This window comes from Giraffa tippelskirchi, chromosome 5 (genome assembly GCF_054371585.1).
Source record: "Giraffa tippelskirchi isolate mGirTip1 chromosome 5, T2T-mGirTip1v1.2.pri, whole genome shotgun sequence".
Lineage (NCBI taxonomy): Eukaryota > Metazoa > Chordata > Mammalia > Artiodactyla > Giraffidae > Giraffa > Giraffa tippelskirchi.
Window position 1 is genome coordinate 796,356 of NC_137279.1, and position 21,632 is coordinate 817,987.

At 61.9% G+C, this 21,632-nt stretch overlaps 1 protein-coding gene across 3 annotated transcripts in view; it reads left to right on the forward strand.

The window, feature by feature from the left end:
• Positions 1-21,632, forward strand: part of LGR6 (leucine rich repeat containing G protein-coupled receptor 6) — a 70,873-nt gene that overhangs the window by 24,282 nt on the left and 24,959 nt on the right. Inside the window, exons 5-6 of one of the 3 annotated variants that reach the window (XM_081487322.1) lie at positions 15,626-15,841; positions 19,379-19,450. The exons of 1 other annotated variant lie outside the window; for it this stretch is intronic. In XM_081487322.1, coding sequence (XP_081343448.1) covers positions 15,626-15,841; positions 19,379-19,450 — 288 coding nt within the window. The remainder of the gene's footprint in view (positions 1-15,625; positions 15,842-19,378; positions 19,451-21,632) is intronic. One more of the 3 variants, XM_081487323.1, reaches the window with a different exon arrangement.

Here is a 21,632-nt window from a genome sequence, read left to right on the forward strand (position 1 = left end):
GAGTGTGTTTCTGTTTTGTAAATAAGTTCATTTGTATCATATTTTAGATTCCACGAGTAAGTGATATCATATAGTTGTCTTTGTCTGACTTACTTCTCTTAGGGTGACAGTCCCTAGGTCCATCCACGCTGCAGCTGTAAAGGCTGAGCAGCATCTTGTGGACATGTGCCATATGTTCGTTATCCATCTGTCTGTCCTTGGACGTTTAGGTTGCTTCTGCGCCTTGACTGCTGTAGCCAGTGCTGCAGTGGACGCTGCGGTGTGCGTGCCTCTGTGAATGAGTTTTGTTTGGATGTGTGCCCGGGAGTGGGCTTGCAGGGTCACACGACAACTCGATTTTTAGTTTTCTGAGGAATCTCCCCGTGTTTCCCGGAGTGGCGGCACCAGCTTACATTCCCACCAGCCGTGTAAGAGGGTTTCCTTCCTCCACACCCTCTCCTGCATTTATTACTTGTAGACTTTTTGATGATGGCCGTTCAGACTGGTGTGAGGTGATATCTCATTGTAGTTTTGATTTGCATTTCTCTGATGGTTAGCAGTGTTGAGTATCTTTTCATGTCCTGTTAGCTATCTGTGTGTCTTCTTTGGAGGAATCTCTGCCCACTTTTTGTTTGGGTTGTTTGTTTGCTTGTTATGGAGTTGTATGAGCTGCTTGTTTATTTTGGAAATTAAATACTTGTCAGTCACATTATTTGCAAATAGTCTCTCCTGGTCTGTGAGCTGCCTTTTGTTTTGTTTGTGGTTTCCTTTGCTGTGCAAGTGCTGTGGATTTGGTTAGGTCCTGTTTGTTTATTTTTGCTTCTGTTTCTGTTGTCTTGGGAGAAAACGCTGGTCCAGTGTCTGTCGGAGAGTGCTTTGCCTGTGCTCTCTTGTAGGAGTCTTATGGTGTTATGTCTTACATTTAAGTCTTTAAGTCATTTTGAGTTTATTTTTGTGTATGGTGTAAGGGTGTGTTCTGACTTCATTGATTTACATGTTCTGTCCAGCTTTTGCAACAACACTCACTGAAGATGGATTGTTTTCTTAATTTCATTTTTGGATTGTTCGTTGCAAGCGTGTAGAAGCACAGTTGGTTTTCGTGTATTGATCTCGTATCCTGAAATTCTGTTGCACTTATTTATAAGCTCCAATAGTTTTTAATTAGGTATTTTAATGTTTGGGGTTTTTTGGTTTGTTTGTTTTGGTATTTTAATGTTTGTTAGGGAAAGTTCCAGTCCATGTTTCTGTTATATTTTGCTTGTCTATTTATTTTATATCATGGACTTGAAAGTGTTAGTTGCTCAGTCATGTCTGACTCTCTGTGACCCCATGCACTACAACCTGGCAGGCTTCTCTTTCCGTGGCAAGAATGGTTTCTTTCTGTTGTCCAGGCAGGAATGGTCTCTTTCCATTCTCCAGGCAAGAATGGTCTCTTTCCGTTCCTCAGGCAGGAGTGGTAGAGTGGGTAGCCATTCCCTTCTCCAGGGGAATCCTCCTGATCCGGCGATCAAACCCGGGTCTCCTGTACTGCAGTCAGATTCTTTACTGTCTGAGCCGCCAGGGAAGCCATTATAACATGGACTTTAGTTTTAATTTGTGAAGATACACCTGCCCGCAGCCCCCAGACCCCATTCAGTCTGTTCTCTGATCCCTTAGGTGTTGGAGAATGTGTGTCTGTGGACTTCACATACGCTTGTCAAACTACCTGAAAATAAAATTCATGGATCATTTTTTCTTAGGATGCTGTCAATGTAGCTGTATTTTTCCCTGGCATGAGGTTACCAGGAAATTCAGAGATGGCCCTCATTGTTTTGTTCCTTAGAGAAGAGCATGCGTCTTCTTTATGACCGCTTACGAGAGTGTCTCCGTTTATCTTGATGAAGTTTAGCCAGAATGTGCCCAGGTGTGAGGCACTTTTCCTTCAGTTTGTCTGAAGCCCAGCAGACGTTTGTAAAGTGCATTTCTTACGGCCTCGACAGATTTCAGAAATCACAGCTGCTGCGCTTCTGCTCCGCTCATCTCGACTTGCCCCTCGCAGCTTCCCTGCCGCCCCGCGCCGCTGGAATCCTGATTCCGCTGAAACGCACCTTTATTTCTCACATCCCACTCTGCTGTCCCTCTGCGTCCGCCTTTCCTCCCCGCGCGTTTGCTCCTGTCCCACCGACATCGGCGCTCTTTGTACCTTACTGAGGATGCTGATGAACCACCTGCTCCCTGTTCCCGTTCAAGGAATAAGTTATGTTTAGCGGTTGCATCTTTTCCTGGGTTTCGGGATGCTGTTGTCATGTTCACGTTCTTTAGAATTAAACAAGAGTTGTTGCTTTAAAGTTTTCCCTTCTCTTTTTAAAGATGTTGTTTAAACGTGTGACATGAAGCTTCCCATCTTCGTGTAGTCAGGTGTGCGTGAGTGGCATGAAGTGCTTCCCATCCCTGGGTCAGCATCCGCACCGTCCGCAGGCCTTCCGTCCTGCAGAACTGAAACTCCGCCCCCGCCGAGCCCTCACTAACCTGCCCCCAGCCCCGGCCCCACGCTTCCCCTTCCTCTCGGTGGATCTGCCTCTAGGGAGCTCGCTTAAGCGGAATCCCAGTTTGTCTGCTGCGTCTGGCTTATTTCTCCGCCCCCGTGCTCGAGGTTCACCCATGTGGGAGCCGCCCGAGTTCCCTTCCTTTCGGGGCGGAGTCCCCGTCCGCGTGCGCACACACACCCTTTGTCCACCCGTCCTCCGCTGGGGCCTCTGGGTCGCTCCCGCCGTCTGTGATTGGTGGTTTCCCTCGGGGCCAGCAGACGTGTTAGATCTGGTTGCATGTTGCTTCTGCTCAGGTTCTGAGTTTTCATCTTTTTCTATATCTTCATCAGTGTTTTAGTGGGAAGGTGGTTACATTTTCCTCAGTTTTAGCTGAAATTGATTATTTGACCTGTTTCTGGGCCCAGAGGAGAGGCTTCGGCGAGAGCGGGGCGGGAACGCAGGGGTCGGCCTGAGGCCCGAGAAGTCGCGGCGTGTGGGGGACCGGCCTCGTGGGGAGGGTCCGCGGCCCCTGAGGGAGAGCAGGGGCGGACCCCACCCTGGACAGGTGGACAGAGGCGAGTGTCCCGCGGGTGCGGGGGAGAGACGCGTCTCCCTGATGGAGTGGAGGACGGGCCCGCCCGAGAAGTGAGCTGAGACTCACCCTGGGGAGGCACCTTGAAGCCCACGCCGCGGGGTCCGCAGGGGGCAGTGACGTCAGGGGTTCCCGGAACACAGGCCGCAGCCAGGGTCCTGAGGCCAGCCCGGCGGGCCCGTCACAGGGACCGAGGAGAGGGCGCCGCGGCGGGCGGCATGCAGGGCGGCGACTGGAGGCGGCCTGAGCAGTGGGAAGACCAGCCTGCCGAGGGGGGTCTCGGGTCTGCGTGAGCGATGGACGGATGGACGGACGTGGACTGGCCGATAGGCAGAGGGTCGGTGGGGGGACGGGAAGCAGGGCTGGGAGGAGAGGGTGGACACCACGCAGCTGGTCCGCGGGGGTCGGAGCCTCGGAGGACGGGGGACGCAGGGCCGCTGGCCTCCTCCCGTCCCCCGTGGCACCCTCTCCTCGGTCCCTGTCACGCACGCTCCGCCGGGCTGGCCTCAGGACCCTGCGTGCTGCCTGTGTTCCGGGAACCCCTGGCGTCACTGCCCCATCCCGGGGAGCGGGGTTTAGGAGACCCCGGGGGCCTCTTCCTCCACCAGCCCCAGCACCCTTGCCGAGAGCGGGCAGCCGGGTCCTGAGTGGCCACAGGACCGGCTAACAGCTCTCAGAGGACCCAGAGAGGGCCTGAAAGCCAGCCTGCCCTCTGGATCTGGGATGGTTGTCTTTCATGGTCCCCACCCCAGATTCCGGAATTGTCACCCACAAAGCTGGCCTTCTGCCGGGATCTGTAGGTCTGTGTCTTCAGGGGAAGCTGGTAGAGGCTGCCAGGCTCCTCCTCGCTTCCGCCTGGAGGGTGGGTAATCGTCTTTACACACTGCTGCCGATTAAGCACACGAAATGGCCCGGAGGCACGCTCAGGTGTCCCCTTTGATGTACACAAAGGAAGCGCTCTCCGCTCCGGGGCTCCTGGCCCATCCGTCACTCTCAGGGGTGGAGGGCAGAGTAGCGGGGGCCTTTGCAGAGCCTGGAGGGCAGGTGGGGATTGGCTTCATGCTAATAGTCTTGCTTTGATCTGCCGGGAGGCTGGCGGCGCAAGGGGAAGGATCTTATTAGGTGGCCTAAATCAGAACTGACAAACCGCTTTCCTCCGGCAGACTTAGACCTTCCTGTGTGGGGCGAGGCAGCGAGTGGTGTCCACACCCCCTCTGTTGGGTGACCCCACACCCCCTCTGTTGGGTGGTGTCCCCACAGCCCCTCTGTTGGGTGGGGACCCCGCACCCCCTCTGTTGGGTGGGGACCCCGCACCCCTTCTGTTGGGTGGGGACACAGAGATGGAATAAAAATCCCTTTCCTGCACCCCCCCACTCCCACCCACCCCTGCAACAAAGCGTGACTCTTAAGTTTCTGGGGACCTAGCCATCAGTGTCCACTCTGCCCCCCACGCTCTGTCACCTCGGGGCACTTCCCCTTGGGGTGCTGGTCTCAACCCACTGGACTCAGCATTGCACACTGGGAGACCAGGCAAGGGGACCCCAGCTCTTCTTGAGACCTTGTCTGTGGCTGCTCCCCAAGGGACCAGGGCGGGAGGGCAGGGACCCCGGGTCCCAGGCCAACGGCCTCCTCCGGCTCTGCCCTCTCTGCACTCTTGACCTTGACCGTCTCTGACCCCTCTCCTCCCGGGTTACAGGGTCCCTCTCGGCTCTCAGTCCATGAAGGTCTCTTCACAGCAAGCCGTCCTATGAACAGTGCTGGACGCACCCCAAACCCCAGCAAAGCAAAGCCAAGCCACGCAGATTGAAGGCCCCCTCGACAAGTGTCAAGGCACACACTGGTGCCCCAGCAGTCTCCCCATTAATCAGAGGAAAGCATGGCAACGGTCGAGGGTCCAGAGCTGACCTGGGCCTTTCTTCGACACTTACGCACGCTAAGCATCTTCCCTGGAACTCTGTCCTTTTGGCCAAAGCTCCCTGTGTTCCAAGACTGTGTCCCCGTCCCAGAAGTTTCTCTCAGAAAGCTGTCTTCTCCGTTAATCTACATGCCGCTGGGTAGTGTACAGCTGGGTTTCTAAAGTCACCACAGGCAGCTTCCGTACCTGCGGCCTCCCAGGTGGCGCAGTGGTGAGAATCTGCCCGCAATGCGGGAGACCTGGGTTCGATCCCTGGATCAGGAAGATCCCCTGGAGAAGGAAATGGCAACCCACTCCGGTATTCTTGCCTGGGGAATCCCATGGACAGGGGAGCCTGGTGGGCTCCGTGGGGTCTCAAAGAGTCGGACACGACTGAGCAGGCACAACTTCCATACCCTGAAACAGGAATTGCCGCCCCGACTGTCAAGCTGCGGTCACCCTGAAACGCGTGTGGGCCGTGGCTGGGGGGTTGGCTGCCTAGAGCGTCTGCAGGAGGTCGCACACCTGCTCAGCCAGGTGCTGGGCCAGAGGGGCACAAGCAGGAGCCGCGTCTGCAGAAGGCCTGGCCTCCCCTCCCCCGGCCCACCCCCGGCCCAGGGGCTCTCTTCCGCCTCCTCCTGCCCCCCGAGCCCTGCGCTCCTGGGGCCTCCCCCCCCAGTGAACTCACAGCCTTCTGTTGTTCCCATTGCTCACGCACAGTGTGGACACAGCCTCCCACGCACACACCACGTCCCCACCTGCTGTTTCTTTCTTCACCTTCGTGCCTCGAGGCGGGGCAGCCCCTCGGGACGGGCACTGGTGTGGGTTCTTGGAGCTGGTTGGTTTGGGTGGCAGATGCTAGGCGCGTGTGTCAACCAAAGTGAACTCGCTGTGGAGGCTCAGGTCCGCAGGCACACCGGCCTCGCTCCGGGTGGTGGAGGGCCCCAGGGGCCAGGGGCAGTAGCTTCTGACGCGCCATCTCAGGGCCCAGGGCCGTCCGCCTGCCCCCGGCGGTTGGGAGCCCTTCGCCGCCCAGCCTCACAGACCTCAGTGCTGGCTCAGAGGAGGGGCTCAGAGGGCACCCCGGGAACAGTCTGGGGTCCCCTCCCCTGGACTCGAGGCTCAGAGGCTACTTCCAGGGCAGACGTGCAGCTGCAGCCCCTGGGGCCCCCGTGGGACTGGCCTCCGCGGCCCTGCCTGTCCTGGTCAGGAGTGTTGGCCGGTTCATGAGGAAGATCTGCTCCAGATGGCCCGGGCAGCACTGCTTGTATGGCTGACTCGGCGTCTCTGCTCCATGCAGCTGGGGTGGGGAGGGGCGGGGTGCGGGGTGTCGGGGGGGGCCCAGCTGGGGGGTTTGCGTGCAGTGTGCGTGTGGGCAGTGTGTGTGTGGGCAGTGTGCGTGTGGGCAGTGTGCGTGTGGGCAGTGTGTGTGTGGGCAGTGTGTGTGTGCAGCATGTGGGCACAGTGTGTGTGTGTTGGCAGTATGTGTGTGTCCAGTGTGTGGACAATGTGTGTGAGGGAGTGTGTGTGTGAGGCAGTGTGTGTGTGCAGTGTGTGGGCACAGTGTGTGTGTGTGCAGTGTGTGAACAGTGTGTGGGCACAGTATGTGAGTGTGTGGGCACAGTGTGTGTGTGAGTCTGTGTGTGCAGTATGTGGGCACAGTGTGTGTGTGTGTCCAGTGTGTGTGCAGTGTTTGTGAGGCAGTGTGTGTGTGCAGTGTGTGTGTGTGCAGTGTGTGTGTGAGGTAGTGTGGGTGTCTGAGGCAATGTGTGGGCACTGTGTGTGTGAGGCAGCGTGTGGGCACAGTGTGTGTGTGTGCAGTGTGTGTGTGTGTCCAGTGTGTGTGTGCAGTGTGTGGGCACAGTGTGTGTGTGTGTGTGTGTGTGCAGTGTGTGTGTGTCCAGTGTGTGTCCAGTGTTTGTGAGGCAGTGTGTGTGTGCATTGTATGTGTGTGCAGTGTGTGAGCAGTGTGTGTGTGAGGCAGTGTGTGAGGCAGCGTGTGGGCACAGTGTGTGTGTGTCCAGTGTGTGTGCAGTGTGTGTGAGGCAGTGTGTGTGTGCAGTGTGTGGGCACAGTGTGTGTGTATGTGTGCAGTGTGTGTGTGTCCAGTGTGTGTGCAGTGTTTGTGAGGCAGTGTGTGTGTGTGTCCAGTGTGTGTGAGGGAGTGTGTGTGTGAGGCAGTGTGTGTCTGCAGTGTGTGGGCACAGTGTGTGTGTGTGTATGCAGTGTGTGAGCAGTGTGTAGGCACAGTATGTGTGTGTGTGAGGCAGTGTGTGGGCACACTGTGTGTGTGAGTCAGTGTGTGTGTGCAGTGTGTGGGCACAGTGTGTGTGTGTGTGTGAGGCAGTGTGTGTGTGTCCAGTGTGTGTGCAGTGTGTGTGAGGCAGTGTGTGTGTCCAGTGTGTGTGCAGTGTGTGTGAGGCAGTGTGTGCGTGCAGTGTGTGTGTGTTAGGCAATGTGTGTGTGCTGTGTGCAGTGTGTGTGCAGTGTGTGCGCAGTGTGTGTGAGGCAGTGTGTGTGGGGGCACAGTGTGTGTGTGTGAGGCAGTGTGTGTGAGGCAGTGTGTGTGTGCAGTGTGTGTGTGTGCAGTGTATGGGCACAGTGTGTGTGCATGTGAGGCAGTGTGTGTGAGGCAGTGTGTGTGTGCAGTGTGTGGGCACCCTGTGTGTGTGCAGTGTGTGGGCACCCTGTGTGTGTGCAGTGTGTGTGTGCAGTGTGTGTGTGAGGCAGTGTGTGTGTGCAGTGTGTGAGGCAGTGTGTGTGCGGTGTGTGTGTGTGTGTGCAGTGTGTGTGTGTGAGGCAGTGTGTGTGTGTTGGCAGTGTGTGTGAGGCAGTGTGTGTGAGGCAGTGTGTGTGTGCAGTGTGTGTGTGCAGTGTGTGGGCACACTGTGTGTGTGTGGGCAGTGTGTGTGAGGCAGTGTGTGTTGGCAGTGTGTGTGAGGCAGTGTGTGTTGGCAGTGTGTGTGTTGGCAGTGTGTGTGTGCAATGTGTGTGTGCAGTGTGTGTGTGTGTGTGAGGCAGTGTGTGTGTGTGAGGCAGTGTGTGTGTGCAGTGTGTGGGCACACTGTGTGTGTGTGTGTGAGGCAGTGTGTGTGTGCAGTGTGTGTGTGCAGTGTGTGTGTGTGCAGTGTGTGTGCAGTGTGTGTGTGTTGGCAGTGTGTGTGTGCAGTGTGTGAGGCAGTGTGTGTGTGCAGTGTGTGTGAGGCAGTGTGTGTGCTGTGTGTGTGTGCAGTGTGTGTGTGCAGTGTGTGAGGCAGTGTGTGTGTGTGTGTGCAGTGTGTGTGTGTGAGGCAGTGTGTGTGTGCTGGCAGTGTGTGTGAGGCAGTGTGTGTGTGCAGTGTGTGGGCACCCTGTGTGTGTGCAGTGTGTGGGCACCCTGTGTGTGTGCAGTGTGTGTGTGCAGTGTGTGTGTGAGGCAGTGTGTGTGTACAGTGTGTGTGTGTGTGTGCAGTGTGTGTGTGTGAGGCAGTGTGTGTGTGTTGGCAGTGTGTGTGAGGCAGTGTGTGTGTGCAGTGTGTGTGCGCAGTGTGTGGGCACCCTGTGTGTGTGCAGTGTGTGTGTGCAGTGTGTGTGTGTGCAGTGTGTGAGCAGTGTGTGTGTGGGCACAGTGTGTGTGCATGTGAGGCAGTGTGTGTGTTGGCAGTGTGTGTGTGTGAGGCAGTGTGTGTGTGTGAGGCAGTGTGTGTATGCAGTGTGTGGGCACACTGTGTGTGTGTGTGTGGGCAGTGTGTGTGAGGCAGTGTGTGTTGGCAGTGTGTGTGTGCAATGTGTGTGTGCAGTGTGTGTGTGGGCACAGTGTGTGTGCGTGTGAGGCAGTGTGTGTGTGTGAGGCAGTGTGTGTGTGCAGTGTGTGGGCACACTGTGTGTGTGTGTGTGAGGCAGTGTGTGTGAGGCAGTGTGTGTGCAGTGTGTGTTGGCAGTGTGTGTGTGCAGTGTGTGTGCGCAGTGTGTGCAGTGTGTGTGTGCAGTGTGTGTGTTGGCAGTGTGTGTGAGGCAGTGTGTGTGTGCAGTGTGTGTGTGCAGTGTGTGTGTGTGCAGTGTGTGTGTGCATGTGTGTGCAGTGTGTGTGTGTGGGGGCCCTGCTGGGGGGCCTCAGGACGCGCTCGCTGTTCCTTGGTTCCCCGCCTCCGCCCCTGACCACGGCCTCTGTGCCTCAGGAGTCTTCTCTTCGGGGGCCCTTGGCTTGTTCCTGGGGGCCCCACCTCCTGCCTTCACCCCGCCTCTCCCGAGTCACCAGGGACCCACCGCCTCACCCCCAAGGCCCTTCTCTCGCCCCCCAGGCTTGGACCAGGAGACCCCTCCCCTAGGAACCAGCTCAGATGTCACCTCCTCTGTGAGGCCTTCCTGGGTTTCCCATGGGCAGAGGGCGGGCCCCAGCTGCAGAGCATTTCCCACACACTTGATTAAGTCCCAGCCATGGGTTTGGAGCCACAGTTTTTGCTGCAGGCGAGGAGACAAACTCAGCAGTCCTTCTCCAGGGGTCTGGGTGGGGGTTCAGTAGGAAGGGGTGTGTGAAATGCTGGCCTGCCTGGCGCGGAGCCTGCACGGGAGTCGATGGCCAAGGTCTTTGTGTTGCTGATTAAAGGACAGACAGTCCAGGAGCTTCTCCAGGACTGTGCAGGTCATGCTGGAGCCCAGCCCCGAGCCCAGGGCTGGCCTGGTGCTCAGAGCCTGGTGAGCGCTTAGTGGGTTCAGTCGGGCCACCGGGGTGCGTTTAATCCAGCCTGATGGAGCTGAGGACTAAGGGGCGATACTCAGTGACTGCAGAGATGAGGGGCCTCTGGAGGGTCTGGTGCTTAGTGGGGGCACGCCAGTAGCTTTGTGGGAGCCCAGTGAGAGCAGAGAGGCCTTCGGGGGGGGGGTGCAGGCTGCGGTCTCCCAGGGCGTAGGGAGGGGGTCAGTGTGTGCAGGGGCACCTTGGCGTGAGCTGGTCGTGTCTGCTTGGTCCGAGGGGGGCAAGCCCTCCTCCCACGCCTGCCCCCCAGGAGCCGTGCACCCTCCTGCATAGGCTGGTGCTGCCAGCGGTGCTGAGGAGGGCGGCCCGGGCATGTCCTCGCCGCCCGGCAGGTGCCAGCCTGTCCCCAAGCCCCCGCCTTCCCTGTGGCCGACCCCCAGCCCCCGCCGCTGCCTACGCCGCCTCGGGCACAGGGTCGCTGTTCCAAAGCGGCTGCTTTTTTTCTCCGCCGCCGTGAAGACCTACCCCAGCGCCTCCCTGCCCTTCCGTCCCTCCCTTGGTGAGGCCTGTGCAGGCCCCACGTGATGTGGGTGTGGGGCTGGGGCCGGGGGCCTCCAGCGAAGAGGCTGTCCTTGGTCTGGCTGCAGGCGGGGTCTCAGCAGTCCGATGCCTCCCGGGAAGGGGCCTCGTGCTCAGGGCCTCCCGAGCCCCTGAGTCAGGACAGCCCTGGGGCAGAGGGTTCCGGGCTTGGGGAGGGAGCAGGACGCTCGTGGGTGTCCCAGCCAGTGGCTCCCCGCCTGCCTGCCTTCTGTGTGTGCAGCTGGAGGGGCTGTGTGCAAGGAGGAGGCGGCTGCCCACAGGGGCTGCCTCTGTGGGAGCGGCGGGGCAGGCCCAGGAAGGGCCCCGCCAGGCTGGCCGGGCCAGGGGCGCTGCTCAGGGCGAGGGGCAGCCCCTGGGGAGCCCTGGGAGCGCCGGCTGGAGGAGAGGCAGGCTGCTTTCTGAGGGCTGCCGTCTGCAGCCAGTGCCCGCTCCTGTCCTGCACCCCTGCGTCCTCTCCTCCGCCTGCCTGACTCGAAGCTGGAGAGGCCCTGAGCCCAGAGCATCGTGGACCGGGGCCTGCCCTGCTGCCCTCCGCCCTCCGCCCTCTGCCCTCCCTGGGGCCTGCCGGCCTGCGCTCAGAGCTCGGGGAGCAGGCAGCGGGCCTCAGCCTTTTGAATGGATCCCTGGTGACCAGCATGTCAGCTGGTGGTCCACTAGGAGCCCCGAATCTGTCCCTCTGATCTTGTCTCTGACTGAGATCTGGTAGGATATAGGGAGGCTCAGAGAAGGAAACTCCGGAGGGTCTGTGCGGTCAATCTAGGGCTCTGTGGGCTGCGAGGACTCTGGTTTCCAGGGGAATGTGGCCCCCTCGGCTCAGAGGTGCTTCCTGGTAGGGAGCCAGGCTGTGGAAAGGCGCTGAGTGAGAGTCCAGCCCCACCACTCACCCGCTTTGGGCAGCTCCCTCTCCTCCTCTGGGCGCCTGGCCCCCAACCTCCTCCGCTGCCCCTGGCTCCTGGCGGGTGTTTCCTTGAAGACGGTGTTTGTCCTCACGGCCAAAACCACCAGGAGGACCTGCAGTTGCCAGGTGCCTGGCCCCTCTCTGGGGTCCCCTGCTCCTCCCTGGGGTCCTCCGCTCCTCCCTGGGGTACCCCAGCCCCTCTGGATGTCCTTGTTAGAAGGAGGGGGTGCTGGGGGTGGCCTCTGAGCTGCACTTTGTGTGTGAAGTGAAGTGAAAGTTGCTCACTCGTGTCCGACTCTTTGTGATCCCATGGACTACACAGTCCCTGGAATTCTCCAGGCCAGAACACTGGACTGGGTAGCCGCTCCCTTCTCCAGGGGATCTTCCCAACCCAGGGATCGAACCCAGCTCTCCCACATTGCAGGCAGATTCTTTACCTTCTGAGCCACAAGGGAAGCCCAAGAGACTGGAAGGGGTGGCCTATCCCTTCTCCAGTGGGTCTTCCCAACCCAGGAATTGAACTGGGGTCTCCTGCATGGCAGGCGGATTCTTTACCCGCTAAGCCCCCAGGGAAACCTCATATCAGGGAAACGCTTTGTGTGCATTTCACCTCAAAACAGTCTCAGGTGGGTAGTGGTCAAACTAGTCAGCTGACGATACCCACCCAGAGGTTACATGAGGGACGTGTGCCTGGACATGTCTGCTCACAGGACCCCAGGGGAGACCTGCCGCATAAAAGGCACACACTGCGTGGGACTTCCGTGCTCCAAGAAGTTACCACTGACTGGGCCCAGGACAAGGGCTTGTAAGTGGGAGCAGTGACATCTCGGGGTCCCGGTTGTCACGGAGGGGGCGCGTCTCCACCTAGGGGGCCCAGACACCCTTGAGAGGCAGAGCCTGAGAGCCAGGCTCCAGCCCGTCTCGGCCACCCCCGTCCCTCAGTCGCTGGACCTTTGGGTTTGACCTGAGCTGTCTGAGGTCTGCGCCCTGGGTCCTCCTGCCTGCAGCCCTCACGTAACACCCCACCCCTCTGTCCTGGTCTACGTCCCCCCTTTCCTTAAGGCCCTCTGTGTGGGCTGTGATCTGGGGGGACTCGGGGCTCCGCTCCCTCCCATTCTCTGGGGAAGCTGGGACCGAGGTGCCGCCCCCCGGGGTCTCCCCAGGGTGTGAGGAGCCTCTGTCGGGGTCTCTGTGGGTGGAGTGAGGTGGGGCAGAGCCTCCACAGCATGGAACGAACATCTGAGTGAGTCACAGGTACACACACACCTGGCAGGAAGGTCTGCCCGGGTCCCCGGGCTGGAGGGCGGCAGTCACAGGTACACACACACCTGGCAGGAAGGTCTGCCCGGGTCCCCGGGCTGGAGGGCGGCGCCCCTGCTGTCTGTGAGCCGCGCGGCCTGGGGGTGTGGGGGACTCACCCTGGAGGGCGGCCTGGGGCCCGGGGCCTGGAGTGACAGGTGACCTGGTCCAGAGCAGAGCCCCAGGGCCGGCCGCGCGCAGAGCACAGGGTGAAGCGTCTGGCTCCCTGTTCAGGCTGCCCTCCTGTCCGGTGTCCCTCCCGCTGACCACTCGGTGGATGACCTGGGGTCGGCCTGGAATTCAGGTGCTGACTCAGACTCTGCCTTTCCGACGAGCTCCCAGGTGGTGCTGAGCTGACCTCTGGACCACCTGCCAGAGGGAGATTTGAGGCATCCCCTGATGCCCGTGGAGGGGATGGCGGCACGCGCGTGGCCAGCCTGCTCGATGGGGTGGCAGGCGCTGTGTGACGCTGTGTGAGAGCGGGAGGCGGCGTGGGGCGGGGTGAGGAGCCAGGGCCAAGGCTGGGGAGGCGCAGGGGCAGGGAGCGCGTGCTGCACGCTGGTGACGTGCACGGCGGTTAGAGGTGTGTCCTGGGGAGCCGACGCCAGGCTGGAACCCCAGCTGCGCCGCTTACTGGACGTGTGATGGGGCAAGGTCCTTAACGTCTCTGCACTAGGCTTTTCTCCTTTGGGAAATGTGAACCTCACAGCTGAGGATTAGACGGCCAGATGTGTACCATGCCCCGGGACTCAGCGCACTCTCGGTACCCTGGGCCCTGAACGCTGGGAGGGAGGAGGTAAGGTCACGTGGGGCTGCAGGTGCCGATCCCATGGCCTGCTCTACGAGGGTCTGTGATGGACCCTGGGGTGGAGCGAGGCGAAGGACACGTCCGTGTGGGGCTAGGGTGCCTGGAACTGCCGGGTGACGGTCCTGTGCCAGGGAGCCTGCAAAGCTGGCTCCTTGGAGGTGCAGGGGCATCCCAGGGCAGGGCAGCGGGGGCGCCATCAGGAGGGGACTCTCTGGGGACCGGACCCTGCAGTGGTCAAACTCACCCTCGAGCTCCCAGGACGTGCCCACCCCCGCTTCTGGGCGAGGGGCTTGTGCAGAGCGCCTGTCCCTTTGCTGAGGCGTCCGCCTCAGGAACGGCCCCTCCCCAGCACCGGGGACTTCTGGGCGTAAAGCCTTCCTGGCTTCCTGTTTCCCTGCTGCAGTGTTGCCCTCAGGCCCCTGAGCCCCAGCCCCACCGGCCTCGCCGGCTGCCCCCTCCCGCCCCTCGCCTTCCTCTGCCACAGGCCTCCCTGACCTCACTAGCTAATTCCTCCTGGTCCAGCAGGCCGCTGCATGGCATCCCTTTCTCCTGGGGCCCCCCCTAACGCGTTTCTGGCCATCACTCTGCTCTGGGACCGTCAGCCTGGCCTTCCCACTGACGCAGAGGTCGGGGACAGAGCCGATGCTCGTCCAGCCCTTTCCCACCTGCTTGTGCGTGGAGACAGATTCCAGCCCCCCCTTGGGCCTTCTGAGCCAGACCATCCTGGGTGGGGTCTTAAAACTTGCTTCTACCTGTGGCCCCCAGGTCAGTAGCCACAGTCAGACTGCAGGGGTCTGGGAACAGTGACCAGAGGGACGGGCCCTCACCGAGGGGCTTGTGGCCGTCGGGTCAGGTGGGACGTGCGTGGAGGTCTCTCCTGCTGCAGGCTTCAGGGCCGGCCTTGATCAGTTTGCCCTCCCATCCAAGACTCCGGGGTCAGCCTGTTCACCCACAGCCCCCCTGCTGGTGAGCCTGGGGCTTCTCTCAGGGATGGGGAGAGCACTGGTGAGCAGCTCAGAGCAGACGGAGCCCCGCTGGCCGCTGGCACGTGGGCTCGTGCTGCTGGGGTGGGAGAAAGCCCCCCCCCCCCCCCAGCAGTGCCGTCTTCCTTGGGGCCAGGGTGAGGGGGCTTTGGGGCTGTGTGGTTGGGGGCTGAGGTTTCCACGACACAGGTGCCATGTGCCCGTGCAGAGGACCAGGCCTCGGTGCAAAGCCCATCAAGACAGCAGAGTCCACAGGCAGATCCATGGCCACCGGCCAGCTTGCCTCGTCCCCATGGGACCAGCTCCCTGGTGGCAGGGCTTCAGCCCAAGCCCCAGGCTGGGAGGCACGGTGGTAAAGGCCTGGCGCAGTCCTGAGAACCCGGGAGGGGCTGTCTCCTTGTCCTGCTGAGCTGGCAAAGTCTTCCTGAACTCGCGTCCGAGGTCCTCCACCTCCTCGGACGCTCTGCTGTGGACAGACAGGCTGTCTTCCCTCTGTCTGCCTGTCCAACATCCAGCAGCCCCCATAGGCATCAGCCAAGCAGGGAGCCCCGTTTGACAGCTTGCCCTTGAGCCGGGGGGCAGGGTTCTGGGGAGCAGGGTCCCGGGGGACAAGGGTCCTGGGGAGCAGAGGCCCAGGAGACAGGGTCCTGGGGAGCAAGGGTCCTGGGGGACAGAGTCCCGGGGAGCAGAGTCCCGGGGGACAAGGGTCCTGGGGGGGCAGAGTCCTGGGGAGCAGGGTCCCGGGGGACCTTGGTCCTGGGGAGCACGGTCCCGGGGGACAGGGGTCCTGGGGAGCAGACGCCTGGGAGACAGGGTCCTGGGGGGCAGAGTCCCGGGGAGCAGGGTTCCAGGGGACACGGGTCCTGGGGAGCAGGGTCCTGGGGGGGGCAGAGTCCCGGGGAGCAGGGTCCCAGGAGACAAGGGTTCTGGGGGGGGCAGAGTCCTGGGGAGCAGGGATCCCGGGGGACAGGGGTCCTGAGGGGCAGGGGTCCTGGGGAGTCCCAGGAGCAGGGGTGCTGGGGAACAGGGGTGCTGGGGTCAGGTGCCAGGGATTGGCCTGCGGCTCTGAGAAGGCCTTTCCTGGGCCCCGTCCATGAGTGGAGCTGTCCCCAGGTCGATGGGGGACCATCATTGCTTTCTGGCCCGGCCCAGAGTGGACGGGGCTGGGAGCCAGCGTCCTCAGAGCAGGGGAGCCGCTGCGCAGACGGGGAGCCTGGGTGTGAGGGGCACTGTTGTCCAGGGCTGTGGACCAGCGCTGGGTCACCAACAGGGACGCAAGGCATAAAGTGCTCGGGCTGGAGCGGAGGCCCACCAGGACCTGAGGAGCCAGGCCGTGAAGGCCCAGGGGGCCTGCTGCCCCCGCCCAGACTCTCCCTGTCCCCTCCCACAGGCGCCTGGATGCCAACCTCATCGCCCTGGTCCCGGACGGGAGCTTCGAGGGGCTGACCGCCCTCCGCCACCTGTGGCTGGATGACAACGCGCTCACAGAGATCCCCGTCAAGGCCCTCGGCCACCTGCGTGCCCTGCAGGCCATGACCCTGGCCCTGAACCGCATCGGCAGCGTCCCCGACTATGCCTTCCGGAACCTGTCCAGCCTCGTGGTGCTGTTAGTGCTGCCGCCTTTTGCTCGCAGCGGTGTCCCTGGGGTTTCCATTGTAAAGTGAGGTGACCGTCTTCTGCTGAGCCCGCGGGGCTGTCAGGAGGCCCAGCGACACTAGAAGTGCTTTGAGAGGCTGGGAAATGGGTTCAGCTGGTTTTCTCCACTGTTCTACGCACACGTAACTGCGCCACACTCGCAGGAGTGCACACCGAGGATGACCCCCCCCATACTTGAATCGGGTCATGGGTGGCTGCAGCGTTGTGCGCAGGGGTGGGGTAAATTCACTTCATCTGCCAGCCTGGAGAAGCAGTGGAGAGCCAGCGCTTTAATCAGAGAGCAGAGCCCTGTCGGGGGAGTGCCCTGGGAGACAGGGTGCTGGGCAGGGCCTGGGGCCTGGGGTTCACTGCCCCCCTGGCAGCTGCGGGCACAGGTTCGCTCCCGGCTCGTTGCCGTGGACGGTTTCTGAGTTCATAGGGCAGTTACCAGGGGCTTGGAGACTGTGTGACTGCTCCAGGTTACAGACTTACTGCCATGGGAACGTCCAGACTTTGTTAAATGGGCGTGAGGCCGCCTCTGCTCTTGGAAATCTGGTGTGAGTTTCCAAACCAGGGAGTGGAGAAGGCTTAGTTCTTCTGAGAGAGGGAGGAGCGGCATGAGTTTGCCTGACTCTGTCCTGGGAGACGGGAGACGCAGATGAACTGCTCCTGAGCCGCACCCTCTGTTGGGACGGCTGCATCGTCCTCCCTGGGTGGCCATGGGGTTGGCAGAGGGTGAGCAGGACGGGAGGCCTGATCCCAGCTTTGGTGACACCCCTGTGACGTCCTGATGCGCCCTGTGAATCGTGGGTCTCTGAGAGAGGGAACTCCTAGCACGAGGGTGTCCTCACGGTGGGCCCCTGACCGCTGAGCAGCAGAGCGCTTGCCTCGTCCTCTGGGACCCGCAGAGCCAGGAGCAGCTCCGGCCGGCGCCCCAGGCCTGGTGACGTGGCGGGGGGACCGGGAAGCACAGCGATGTTGCCCCAGAGCGCAGGGCGAGGGCACCGGGTGCTGAGTCAGCCTCGGCCCGCGCTCAGGGTGGCCGGAGCAGCTGGCGGGGGACGAGGGGCCTGCGAGGCGGTCCTGCTGCAGGGACGGTTTAGAGCTAGATGAGTGGGGGGCAACGGGCTCCCTGCAGGTGTCGGCGAGGAAACCCCGGCGAGTGGGCCAGTGTGGCCGGAGAGGAGGCTGGAGGGTGAGCTGGGGCCTCAGAGCGCATTTGACTCTGGCCTGCCAGTGGGTGGGGGGCCTGGAGGTGGGAAGGGGCCTCAGGAGGCTGAGCTGAAGGGCACACGGGGGCGGGGGAGGCCGGACACGCGAGGCTCGTCCACCTGACGGCAGAGGCGGACGCATGGCCCTGAGGGACGTTGTGGAGGAAGAGTCGGGGTCGGGGGCCGAGGTCTGGTTGAGGAGTGGGGTGCAGGAGCTCAGCTACCTGGGATCTCAGATCTCCGGGGGGGTAGGGGCACGGGGAAAGCTCAGCAGAGTCGGGCCAGGCTGAGCAAGGCAGAGACACAAGGCCCGGAGGCTCTGACGCCACCTTCACCTGCCTCCAGCCTCGGCGGGAGGGAGGGGCTGCTGTGACCGAGGCCGTCCAGGGCAAGGGGGCTGGAGGAGGCCGCCCAGGACTACGGGCTGGGCTGCAGGAAAGCACGGAGGAGGAAGATGGGTGCTCGAGGGTCAGGCCAGAGGCATGGGCTTCCCTTCAGCTCAAACCCTGAGCCTTCATCAGGCTGCCCTGCGGGGCCCTGTGGGGACCTCTGGGAGGGCCTGAGTGGACTGCAGTGCTGGCCTGGGTGGGGGTCTCATCCCTTCCTCTGGCAGAAGCCCCAGGAGGCTGGGCTGCCAGAGGCGCTCAGGGTGCCAGGGGCGGTGCAGTGCTCTGCAGGCCTGAGGCTGGACGTGCGGAAGCAGAGGGGCTGTGGGCCGGAGGCACTGGGATGGCAGAGTGGGCTGGAGACTAGCATCAGTGGGATGGGCGGACGGGGAGAAAGGCTGGAGTGTGCTGAGAGCTGGAGGAAGTGGGGAGGGCCGGGGCTCATTCCTGGAAGCTGGGGGCTGTGTTCCCCCATCACATCGGAAGCCCCCTGTGGAAGGTCCGGTGCCTTCTGTCAGAGGAGCGGGGAGCATGCAGTTCCTACCCGCTACGCCTGCCACCTTGCTCCCTGAACGTCGTGGAGGCCAGTCTGATTCCTTCCCTTGTTCGCGATTTCCTTTTCCTGCCCAAAGACATTTTTTAATCCTTGAACTTGAACAGTATTAGAATATGACACAGTGAGAAATTTTCTTCTTCCAATTTTCCTGAAACAGTGTGTGCTTTTCACCTCCGGATTCCATTCTGTATTTTAGAGGGTTTTCTTCTGTGTCGCATTTTTGAATACGCCTTTTGTCTCCCTTTTGGATCCAGGCCGGCAGCGGGCGCGTTGACTCACAGGGCTGTGTCTCCCTCACCTCTCCGGTTCTGGTTTTAGCTCAGGCTTTTTCTCTGACACCCCTGTCAGCGGCACCTGTACTGCTCCTTGTTGCAAACTTATTGACCAGTGTTTAGGGTGTAGTTTGGGTCCTCGATTCGTAACCTACAGCGTCCCCCCCCCCACTTACAGTGCTGTCTCAGGGTGTTTTACGGGCTGCTTTTGCAGCAGCAGCGGCGATGAGCGCCCTGCTGCCCCGTGTCCATGACAGCCCCCTGCAGGCTGGAACTCCACCGGCCTTGGCGTCCCTCCGCTCCTAGTTTCCTGCTGTATGTTCGCACGGTTGCCAGCTGACATCTTTTCCTGGCTCCTCTTGGGACCACTGCATCGCCAAGGGCCCCTGGGCTCCCCCCAGACTGCAGCTTGTGGGCCGGGACTGTGGGTGAATGAGGGTCGCCTGCCCACAGGTGCCCGGGGCCCTGGTGTGTGGGGGTGGTGTGCAGACGGGGTCCTTCTGCAGGGTCAGGCTGTGGGGGATGCGCGAGTTCCCTCCCAACAGAGGCCCCCCGGGCTCAGCTCCGTCTCTGTTCCCCCTCCCCTCTGGAAGCCCGAGGTCGGGAAAGACACCGCCGCCTGTCTCCAGCTCTGGGGGCTCCCCGGAGAGGTCTGGGACCTCGCTCTTCACAGTTGGGTTTCTGCTGAGGACCCTGGCGCGTCTCCCGCTTGTATTATGACACTGGGCTGGGGTGGGGGACTGTCTCTGCGTTAAAACTTGCGCTCTTTCCATTGGGCGTTGGGGGAACATGCTGTTGTTTACTTTCAATTCGCTCTTGACCATGGGGGTCTCTCCCAGACTCACCACCCCCCGCCCAAAGCCATGCCTCTGGCTGTTTGCTTTGATAGGAAGTGGAAACCGTATAGCCCACGGTCACTCCAGCCTTGAAGACTTGGCTTTGGAAGTCCACGCCGGCCTGATTTGTCCCTGGAGACGCGGGCTGCGCTGCTGGGGTGGCTCTTCACGCTTTAGGGTGTCTGCCCCCTGCCCCCCGCCACGCGGCCCTGGGTCCAGCCCCTGACGTGCCTCTCCTCCCACACAGGCATCTCCATAACAACCGCATCCAGCATCTGGGGACTCACAGCTTCGAGGGGCTGCACAACCTGGAGACCCTGTGAGTGCTGGTGAGGGGCCCGAGTCCCGACGGGGGGCCTTTCCCTGGAGGGTCCCTCTCAGAGGGCGCCCCCCTCTTCTCGGGGGAGGGTCTGCACCCACAGAGAGACTAAAGCCCATGAGACCCGAGGAGAACGTGGGGCTTTGAGGAGAAGTGAGAATAGTGAGGGCCCTGAGCCTGGAGATGGAGGCTTGGGGAGGCGTCCCCGTGGGAGGGCGCTGCTGACAGGGGCGTCCGCCGGGAAAGGCTGGCGCCCGAGCTGTGGGGTCTGGAAAGGCCGCGTGACCCCACATCACGTCCTGGCGCAGCTCCGCTCAGAGCTGCCCAGCCCTCGGCGCCTCCCCTGCGGTCTCTCCACCCCATGGCTCCCTGGAGGGCCGGTGCCCCAGCCTGGGGTCAGGAGAGCCGGCCTTTCCAGGCCAGCCATCAGGGGCAGCTGGACAGTTGACCAGCACCGTCTAGGCCCCTTGGTCTCTGTGCTGGGCCGTGGGCATCTGGAGAGCTGGTCCTGGACTTACTGTCCACGGGGCAGAGCAGACCTCGGGGGTTGACCAAGAAAACATGCCCAGGTCGCCAGCTGGTCCCCGGTCTCTGGGCCCCGTGTGAACTGCCTGCTGTGTGCCCGGGGCGGTGGGGGCAGCCAGCAGCCCTGAAGACCTTGGCCGAAGCCCCCTCCCTTGGGGACGCAGAGCGCAGGGCAGGCTTGGACCTGTGAGGCGCCTGCATCAGGGGAGGCCCGTGTCTGCCTTGCCGCAGGAGGGGCAGGGAGCTCTGCTGGGAAGCCGGTTGGGGAGGGGGCAATGCTGGGTGTGGGTTGGCACCTCTCGAAAGCCAGCTAGGGGCGATTTCTTCACCGTTGGGGCGGCTGCCTGGTTCTTTCTCAACGAGCCCGGATGGCAGCGCGGGGTGTTGGGTCTGGCTGGGCTTCAGAGCCACGGGCAGCGCCTGCCTGCCTTTCATCTGCAGCAGAGCCCCGCCCGCTGCAGACCCAGGGCCTGCGCCCGTGCTGCAGAGGGCACGGCCCAGGCCGAGGGACCTGCTGCAGGGGCAGGACCGCCTGCAGCAAAGCCTGCGGCCTGGCCTCGGCCTGTCTGGGGGTAGCACCCGGCTTCCGGCTGTGGGGTCCGGTCTGCAGTGTCTCACCCGCAGTGACACCGACCTGCCAGGTGGCGCGTGGATTGGAGAGCCGTGGGGGGCTCTGACGGAGCTGGCGCCCCCGTGGGGACCGGCGCTCCTGCACCCCACCCCAACCGTGATCTCAACACCCTCCCGCCCCACCCCTGAGGACTGAGTTCTTCCAACTTTTGATCTCCCATTGAAAAGGAGGGTGTGTTCTTGTCCTCTATTGCCCAGAGCGCTTGCTGGGGAGCTGGCTGGACCACCAGACGTGGGGAGTGGGGGTGGGAGATTGGAAGCGGGAGGAGAGGAAGTCAGACCTTGAACTGTTGCGTCGCTGGCCCGCTCTGCAGCCGTGCGGTCACCCTGGAGCTTCTGTGCACGGCTCTCTGCAGGGGTGAGGCTCTGCCACCTAGACCCTCTCACCACAGCCTCCTGGCTTGAGCTGTGGGCTCCTCTCCATAGAGAGAGCGGCCGCCAGCTCTTCCAGCTGGGGAGGAGGGCCAGGTGCCGAGACACACACACACACAGACACACACACAGACACACAGACACAGACACACACACACAGAGCAGGCCGCATGGCTCCAGCACACACACACACACACACGCGCACACACACGCGCGCACACACGCACGCACATGCACACGCATGCGCGCACACACGCACACACACACAGCAGGCCGCATGGCTTCTGCACTGCATGGGGGCCCCATGACCAACTTGCTTATGTTGTGACCTCTGCTCTGGAGGCCAGACAGCCTGGGTTCCACTGCCCCCCCGGGTCTCCCTCTGCCAGCTGGGGCACCAGAGCAGGAGCCCCCCGCCCTGTGGGCCCTGGATTCCCTCCCCTGCACGAGTGAGGGGAAGGCACACGCCCTCTCTTTTATGCCAGAAGAGCAGCACACGGAGGAGCGGGGCGGGGTTGGGCCGGGGCTGCCGTGCCCACCTTCCTGCTGCAGGACCAAGCCCGCACACTGCGGCCGGGGGCGCAGGCCCGGCCTGCTCGGGGAGTCTGGGTGCACGGGCCGCGCTGTGGGAACTGGCTCCTGGCTCCCTGAGGGA